The 9,886-nt window shown below is 37.8% G+C and overlaps 1 protein-coding gene across 1 annotated transcript in view; it reads right to left on the reverse strand.

Moving 5' to 3' along the window:
- The window catches only part of DLG5 (discs, large homolog 5 (Drosophila)), a gene marked incomplete at its 5' end in the record, with an annotated part of 55,489 nt that extends 46,900 nt beyond the window's left edge, over positions 1-8,589 (reverse strand). Inside the window, 3 exons of the mRNA XM_010021302.1 lie at positions 1,106-1,289; positions 3,459-3,602; positions 8,424-8,589. Coding sequence (XP_010019604.1) covers positions 1,106-1,289; positions 3,459-3,602; positions 8,424-8,589 — 494 coding nt within the window. The remainder of the gene's footprint in view (positions 1-1,105; positions 1,290-3,458; positions 3,603-8,423) is intronic.
- Positions 8,590-9,886: the final 1,297 nt, after the last annotated feature.

Raw genomic sequence — 9,886 nt, forward strand, 5'->3', positions numbered from 1 at the left:
GAAACTGAGGCACAGGAGAATGAATGCCCAGGTTTACACAGCAAACCATTTCTACTATCTTTTAAACCAAGCCACTAAACCTTTTTACAGCGCAGCTCTCAAGAGAAGTGTTAGAGGAAAGGATCAAAAGGAAATACAAACCTTCACTCCTCTTTGCACTGCCCTCAAGCACCTCCCAAAGTGTCATTCAGCATATCCAGCTTGCTTTGACCTTTGCCCTTCCTACCCTAGCAAATAATTATTTTTGTTCACATTGGTTTTGTTTCTGAAGCCTAATGTTTGACTTGCAAGTTTGCCATGTAAATCAGCCTATACAGTTAACTGAGATACTCTGTTTAACCATTCCACATGTTACCATGACTATTCTAACTAAATTACCAGACTTTTCAGTAAGTGAGCCATGGACGTGATATGACCAGTTGCTCCTTACTATTGATCATCTTTCTTCAGAACACGTGACAATGTTGGCCTGGAGACAGCTTGTTACATACAGTTCTGAAATGTCCACCTCTTCCAGTCCTGAGAAGTTTGTCTTTTCTTGTTTCAAGTTCAAAAACATTAATCAACCTGTAGCTTTGTTCTAACTGAACAGTGTCTGCAAGCCTAAATAACCAAGCTTAGCTCAGTCATGCCCCTAACCTTTACAGTGCCACTAGAATAACGATTTTAAAACAACAACTCTCTGTCACTCTTTCTTATTGCGATTCTTTGCAAAAAACCAAAACCAATAGCATCCAAATTTAAAGCTAGCCCTGTCCCACAAATCACTTTGCAACTTCAAGCTAGGTTTTTGATGCCTCTCCACCCACTTAAAAAGCCATCATGCATATACAGTCTCCCTCATGCAGAGTTTTTTTATCTCTGCATCAAAATTTCTTAAAACCATCTAATATTCTATATCCCTTGTTCTTTTTTCCAGCTAGACACAGAAAATCAATTAGTATGCAAGATCTTATTTTCTCCCCTAGCGCTGTAAAATTTAAGGCAGATGTTTTAGAATCAGTAATACATAAAAGGCAGCAACACTGTGCATTCAGTTTTACTGAGTTATCAAAGGAACAATTCATGATCTCTTCTAGCATATACACTATAAGCTGTAGCTTACCTGCTGCTGCTGGCTGCGCAGGTCCATTATCTCCTTCTGATCCTCATCATGAAGTCTCTTCATTTCCTCACACGACTGCTGGAGATGATTATGTTCTCGTACCAACTGAGTGTTCTTCCTCTTCAAGGTATCCATGTCCTCCTTCAGCTGCGACTGGTCACTCAGCAGCCGACTGTGCAATGTGCTGTCACGGCACACGGAAGAATGTTCTTAGAGGCCAACTTGCTAGGACAAAGTCCTGGGCTAAGTAATTTCAAGCATGGATTTCCTACCTAGAAAGCAGGTCAAACTATCGCGATTTTGTATATTTGAGTATACGGGGCGGGGGGGGAGGGAGGGGGGGGAAATCAGAAACAAACAGGAACGTAAATATGAAAATATGTGAAAGTACATCATACTCTTAAACTGCATCAGAAGAGATGATGGATTTATGCTACCCACCAGTGCCATTTCATAGCCATTGTATAAAAGCAAGCAGATAAACAAAAAAATGGTGCAATGCGAGCATAATATGATCCTGGAGATAATAGGAATTATCCTATTAATCACCTTCACTTTCTCTTGGGCCTCCTGGCTGAGCAGCAACTAACCAAATTACAGATGAAAACTACAACAATCTCCTTGTATGCTACTGGGTTTAAGAAAAAAAAATACCAAAACACAAACAAATAAAAAACCCCACAAGCAACAAAAACACACTGTGTATGCTTCAACTACATCCAGGCAGTAAAAAGCTATGAAAGGCACTCTGAACTTCATTATGCAGCCATAATTATTGGAAGAAATACACTCTCACTTAAAAATTAAACAATTGACAGCCACATAAGGAAGCTATCATTCAGATTATAGTTCATGGTAGCAGTCCAAAATTAGACCAGACCACTGCTGAAAAAGAGCAGAAAAATCAATTGAATATTACTCAACTGAACTCTCACACCTGCTGGTAAAATGTTTAAAGTCCATATTTATTAAATTAAAAAAACCAACCAAACAAACCCAAATCCAAACAGAAAAAAACACTGACAAAAACCCTACAAACAAGTAGTATTTGAATAGTGTATTCTTCTCAATTCCTTTCTTTACGCTGAGAATTACTCATAGCAGAAACAGTAGTTGCATGCATGGATTTCAACATGTGTTGTCATGTTTTAGGCACCTGAACTGCAACAGCAAGTTTCAGCATCCTTGAAGTTTAAAGTAGGAAACTGAATTATTCCAATCCAAGTAATTAAGTTCTTAGAATAAAAATAACAATCCCTGAATAAATTAAAATTTGCTATACTGTCTTCTGACCAGATAATCTTAGCCTGCAGAAAAGTGCAAATGCAAAAACTGAAATAGAGTGTAAAACAGTAGGCTTCAGGGACTACAGAACACCTAAGGTGAGTAAAACATTTTTTTTTTTTTTTTTTGTTATATAAAGAATACAAATGCTTCATGTCAGCACTGGACAATTATAGGTAATTCAGCTCTGAAAACAATCCATCTACAATGTATAGAACATTAATGCTCTGCACAGAATTCATTAGCAAATCAAAGTACTTGAAAATCCTCAAATGAAACTAGGAAAAAGGCTCTTTGTAAAGATGCCACAGAATTTGCTGCATCGGCACCTGTCAACAACCTTTAATGCTATTTTCAGGTTTTGGAAGAAGACCTTAAGGAAACATTGCCTATCTTGGCAGGCTTGAAGAGTTGTGGGCATAAGCATGTGTAAGAGCTAGCAGCCCCCCATGAAAATAAACGCTGTCATTAAATACTAGTCATACATAGTGTAGATTTAAGTGAAATAAACTTCAAGCTAAGAATTTACCTGCATTTCAATTTCAAAGCTGTCTTCCTTTAAAGAGAAACATGTTCCTACTTGCATCAACAACTGATTTTTAAACAGAACTAGAAATGTTCACCACTTCGTCCCTTTTTTATTGCATTTTCATAAATGCTTACTATTGGTCTAAAGCTGTGTTAAAATTTACACAAATCAGCATGAGAGCTATCACAACATATTAAAAAGAGTAAGACATGACATTCTCTTGCATTATATTCTGCTCTCCAGACTGACAGTAAGACTACTGGACAGTAATTGCAAGACAGTAGTTAAGCTTTCCCTGTTGATCCCATCAAGACATCAGGGATTTCTTATCTGAAATTCCTAAAAGTAGAACAAGCAATTCATACTTTATCATTTCAAATAGGCCAGAAATGTTTTATCTGATTCAGGCAAACATTAATCTTGCAATTAAAGCGGAAAAACAGAATTTAAAAAAAAAGTATTTGATTACCATGTTCTAGTTCTTTATGATCTAGCACAGACTGGTAAATTCTTACCTTGTACAGTTTTACTCATACTTACTGATAAAAATCTGCCTCTTTTGCTGCTTCTTCACACCTTTTTAGTGTCTTGGTGTGTTGATTCTGCAGAGACTGTAGGTCTGACATGGCCTTCATGCACTGTATCTTCAGTCTTTCATAATCATGATTTGGTTTTGGACTAGGCCTAGCATGGAAAAAGAATATGAAGTCAAGTATCGGTTACTAAAGAGAATGGAAGTCTAGGAAATTAATATCCAACAAAAAACAGTATCACACAACTGTTGATACTTAGGTTATATTACGCTTTAATTTAAATACCGACCACGTCACATTAAGATGCAACCACAAAAATTGCTTTCACCTGTGTTAGCTTTATACTCAAACGTATCATCTAATAATGAGATAACTCTGTCTATCTCCAAAACTGCAAAAAATAGTACTGAGCATGCATGTACCTCTCTTCTGCACAGGAGTGTTACCATAGTGCAGAACCGTCTCTTGATATAAGAACAAATCAATTGCAAATTTTGTTCAAATAATTATTAATCAAATATAATCTCCAGTAAGCAATTTTCAGTAAAATGAACAAAGTGAAAGACGAAGTCATTCAAAGAAAATTTTTGACTGAATTTTTTTGTAGTATATATAATTGGGGAGGAGAAATTCTCCGAAATAATCTACCTTGTCAAGCAATTGATCAACACAGATGACATATAGAATGTGTGGTCCTTGCACAATACCTTCATGTATTTATTAGGAAAAAAAAAAAAAAAGCACAAATCATGCAGGAAACTAAATTATCAGGATTATGCCTTCTTATTTTGGAGTACTAAGCTTCTAAAAGAGACTCTAAATTGAATTTGTTCCTCTTCTACACAGTCACAAAATCTTTGCACCATTAAACTTTCTAGTTTCAAAATGAAGCTTCTGACAGCTGTCTCTGTGTCATCTCCTAGGCGTCTCATAACTCCACAGGCAATGGGAAAAAAAAACCAACCAACAAACAGAACCAAACCCAAGGAAAACAACTGCTTTCTCATTTAACTCTGTTTATTCTCATAACAGATTTGCCCTGGTGCTGCACAGATCACCCCTTCTCTCCCTCACCTCACTCCCAAACAGCTTCACTGTAAGAACAGCCTGAAAAGCATTCAGAATTCTCCTTGCTTCAAAAACAGCGACATAGATTCTGGAACTGAAATGCAGCTGCCAAGTGAATTAAAATTAAAATGGTTTCACACTACTGCAGTGGTGAGGGTTGTTAAAAAAAATGACAAAAGAAAAAAGAAATGTCAGCCACATCTGATTCACAGACTTTTAGGGAGTGTGTGTATGATATGAAGGTGGTTTTTAGCAATCCAGTTACATGTGGGCTGCTGAGTGGTAAGGCCTTCAATTGTAATTCCTCTTTTTCTCCTTTCTCCAGAGAAGTGCTCCTGGGGAAAATAAAACGAGAAAAACCTTCCTTGACCGAGATACTTCTGCAACAATTAAAAGCCAAATTCATATGAAGTAAACAAATATTCAAGTCACACTTGCAGGGATGTCTTTTAAGTTTGTTTTTTTTAATTCACTGTTTTAGGGTGCCGAAACTAGCCCATTATTAATACCATGCTACAGACATATTGCCACAACTACCAGTGTTATTCTTTTAAATACCACCTTAGTTAGCGTAAGTAAAACTCAACTCAAAATGTTCACACTCTTAACAGAATCTCTAAATCCCCAAGTATTGATTTGAATTAGACTTTAGGATGAAATTATTGGAAGTAGATACCATCTGTCCACCACAGTCATTAAAATAACAACATTAGCTCAACGCACAGTTAACTCTCAGTTGAAGCGTTAAGCTTACAAGACCCACTAACACATGTTCATATTAAGCCCGTAATCATAAATTCATATTCATGCAAAATATTTCAGTGTATGAATCTATACTAAAGGGTAACTGTTAGGTCAGTCTCAAAGCTATGGTAAGAATTTGTTCTACAAGTCTAACATCAATCACATATATTGCTGAAGTAGTACTAGCACTACTAAGAAAAAAAAAATCCTATAAACATATGTATAGCCTGTAGGTAACCACAGAAATTAAGCTACCTACACAAAAAGGAAGGAACAACAATCCTCCATTCTAGCTCATCTACATGAAATAAAAAACACCTGGATAGCCAAGGCCATATATTCCATACTGCTGGTTCCAAGGCTTTATGTCTCAGCAAGAAAAACAGGGATACACACGGAAGAAATACTGATCAGAAGTCAATAATCAAAACTGTTGCAACAAAGAAGTCCATTTCAATGCATGCAGTGGCTGACTCTTGTTTAAGAAGACCAGTTTCATGCCAAAATGCCTCACAAAATACAGAAATCCATGATTTCAATAAAGGAGAGGTGTCAGTTACTATTTTGGAAGCAGTGATTCAAATGTTAGCAAATTGAAAATGGTAGCATTGAAGTCCCAACAGCATTTCTGATATTCATATAACAACTTTAAAAATCCTTTGCATTCCAGTGCAATTACCCTGAGCATAAATCAAGGCCACAGTGAGACTGACGTTTACATGTCTCTGATGCTGATATAAAACCTAATGCCAGCAGCAGATCCAACTCTGTGGGCAATGCCTATCCAACAACTTGAAACATGTTATCATGTAATATTGCAAACACACCACCAGCAACAATTACAGGCTACACATAAAACAGTCTCTTCTCACAGGCAATTTTTATTTGAATTGCAGTTCTCTTCTACTACCACATAAGTAGTAAGGATGGTTTAAGTCTACAAAACGCACCTTGAGCACACTAAATTATTTGCTCAAATCTTTGCTTAAGTCATCATAACACATGCACACATACAGTCATTGTCAAGTGACACAAGCACAGCATGAGCAATCTTACTCCTGTCCCACAGGATGACACATGTTCATCTGATTCAGCACATCACAATGCACTGCTGTGGCTCCTCTTCCACTGCTCTAGACCTAGTCAACACTTTTTTTGGAAAGCAACTCTTGGTTTTGCAACTGCCAGTCTTCCCAGCCAGCAGAGCCCAGCCTATGAATGTGTTGTGAGCTGCAACTGTTCTGAAGCATGCCATCATGATGTGTGTCTCAAGATTTGCCTCTACAACACCTGTGTTTGGTATGGCCATGGTTAAAGCAGTATACAAAGCCAGGAAAGCAAAAGCCCTTTTGGGGTAGTAAATGTCACCATCTAAATAGTGACCTTTCAGCAAACAGTTCAGGATAATAGTTTGCAGTGTCTGGGCTTTTACTCCTGGAAGGCTGAGGATTAGTTTTATATGAGGAAAGAATGCAAAGCAAACTAAAAACAAAAGAAACAAACAAACAAAAACACCAGCAAGCTTTCAAAAACCATAGACGTGTATGTGGACTGGAGTAATACTTGCTTTTACACTGCAGGAATAAAAATGTCAACTAATAATCTCCATTCATTTCCCTCTCTTCAAATATTTAATTGTTTGGAGGACAGCATCTAACACATACTGTGCACACACTGCCTAAATACAGCATTTATTTTGATGAGTTGTTCTTTAAACTGTAAACACATTTTCCACAACATAAAAATCCTTCGCTGGCAGCAGCAGATTGATTTGACTACTAAAGGGGAAAAAACTAGGACAGTCTAGAGGACAGCTCATCAGAACTTTTATTAATAGCATCCTGGATTATGCAGAAGATTACTGTAAGCTATAAAATCCTCAATGCCTAAGCTCTAGTAACTTCAAGTAAGAAATCCCTCTGTATAAGTAACTGGAAGCTATGCAAAAGATGCTGACATTTGGCAACCTTTTCTTCTCCTGTCCCCACAATGCTTGGAGACCCTCAGAACACCATGCTTTTAAGAGCAGCCTTCAGAACTAACAGAGGAGAGAAAAAGGCATTAAGATGAGTACCTCAGGAGTGAGTAAAATGCCCAGATTCTCTTAATTCCAGTTCAATGGCTCAAATCTTGACCTTACCTCACAGGGACAAAAGGTTTAATTAACCACCTGACCACATACGGGCAGAGCTCATGAAATAAGATACAAACAACCACTGAAGTTCAGAGAAATTATGCATCATGGCAACACCTCCCAGAAAATCTGTGCTTTGCTTTTATTTCAGATTCAGTGTCAGACAACTTTTTCCAAGATTCAAAAAACTTCTTTTTATGTGTGCTTACCGCAGGCAAAAAGTACCTGCTCAGTGTGCCCGAAGTCACATTTATAAACATCAGCAGATCTTTAACCCTCTAAAATAAACCAATTCTGCTTCCTACCCAGTAAAACTCTTATCTACAGTTAAACTATACTCTCCCTCAGTACAATCTTCCTCATAACTTACTAGCCCTCAAATTAGAATGAGCTGCATAAGGCTGCTGGCCATTAATTGACTTTGGACACATGATTTTAATTTGGCATCACACATAACTTCTCAGTGGAGGCGAGTTCTTTACTCTCAAAATGTTAATGCTATATAGTCCTCCAGTATGTGTATAACAGAAACCTTATCTCCTAAAAAACATGTATTCCCCTCAACAGAAGTCCAAACCTCTCTCTTTGCAGAGGCACAGACATAGCTGGGATTTTTTTTCCTTTCCTAATTTCTGTCCTCCAGCCAAGTATTCAGAACTATTTCCCTTTCTTCTCTCTTGCTTTGAAAGCAGCAAGTGCTTCAGCCACTGTCATCTTTCTCTTCCCACAACATAGCCTGGGAAGCCTAAACAACTTTTTGCTTTCTTCTCTCAACACAGAGATAAGCCTGACTCCCCTCACTCCCACAGCAAAATTGTATAGGAAGTGGGAATAGGCATTCAACAGGCAGTTCTGAAACCTGGATGTGGTCCCCTACATACACACACATCACCAGGATGCAAGTAAGTTAACAAGCAATATATATAAATTGCAGTATCCTTCCTGCTTTACAGGCAAGCAGGAGACAGGACACTTGAAAACACTACTGAGGACTAAATTAAGATGTTACATTTGCTTTATTTTTACCTGCAGTCATCAAAAGTTGATCCAGGAGATGAAAGTGCAAGTCGCTTGCGCAGCTCATCCCTCTCTCGAGTTACCTGACGGAGCTGATACAGTATCGTCTCCAGCTTCTCACTCATCTGTCTCGTGTCTATTACAGGTGGTGGAGATGATGCTTTACCAGTTGTACCTGACCAAAAGATAAATATTTGGCAGTCAATGACTCCTCAAAAGAATACCACTTCACTAATGAAGTTAATGTTAATTTAAAAAAATCCTGTATTTTTGGTTGCAAAATCCTGTTCAAAAATGAAACATGTCATCAGTGAGTTGACACAAAAATAAATCCAGTCAGACCCATCTGTGTGGCAAGCAAAGCTTGCATGAGTACGTTACTTGCTTACTCATGAACTTGTAAGTTGCCTAAAAGGCAAGGCATGCCCAGTCTGCAGTCACAAATGCAAAGGCCTCAGAAACTATCACGGTGACAAAAGTCACAGGTACAAAGTTATTTCCAATAAAGAACCATGGTTTTATTTCAAAGAAAAAAAACCCCAGTAAATTCCACCCACATCAACCTCCCCCTGCAACTGCAGAGAAACTGCTACAGCACAGGGGCTCTCTTCTGCCATGTGCTACTGCCAACATCTATTTTTAATGCAATTCTATGCTTTCACATGTTTGAATTCAATTAGTCCAGTGTGTCAAGTTAGAGATTTGACTTGCCAACAAATGATGAGAAATGGGCTTCATTTTTAACAGCACTAGCTAAAACAAGCACATTACAGTTACTGCAACTGGACTACACATCAGATTTCCTCTAAGGGGCAGTCATACATCAACGAGTTTTGTGAGATCTTCTAGTTCTCAGCTTTCTTAGTATCAGAGATGAATGATGATGCCTACTATCTTGTCAGACAGCTGTATCAATACAAAGAAGTCTTATTCCACCTGAGAAATGAGTCTGGTATGTTGTTGCACAACACGTGGACAATTAATCCAACTGTAATTTTAGCTCTGCTTATTTTAATCCCAGACACACAGAATCACAGAATAGTCAGGGTCGGAAAGGACCTTAACATCATCTAGTTCCAACCCCCTGCCATGGGCATAGACACCTCACACTAGACCATGAGTGCAAACTCACACATATAGGTCACAGATGTGAAAGGTAAAGGCCTAAATGTACAGAGGAGATTACTATTTTATGCCCGAAAGAAGTTCTTGAAGTAGTTTGCATAATTATATAATTGAAGCAAGTTGCTGACATTTGTATTAACTTGTTAGGATGTACCTGTATTATGCCTTTTTTAAACAAAGAAACAAAAGATACAATAGTAAAATAATGCTCTCTGATCACAGTCTTCTCAGAGAAAGAATTTCAAACAGCTATTTCATCTGATCAAATGCTAATGAGCTGCAAGGATGGGCTTTTTATCTTTAACCCAGTTCAGGAAAGTATTGCAAAATGCAAAAACTTCCTCCAA

Source organism: Nestor notabilis, unplaced genomic scaffold (assembly GCF_000696875.1).
Source record: "Nestor notabilis isolate BGI_N333 unplaced genomic scaffold, ASM69687v1 scaffold2639, whole genome shotgun sequence".
Lineage (NCBI taxonomy): Eukaryota > Metazoa > Chordata > Aves > Psittaciformes > Psittacidae > Nestor > Nestor notabilis.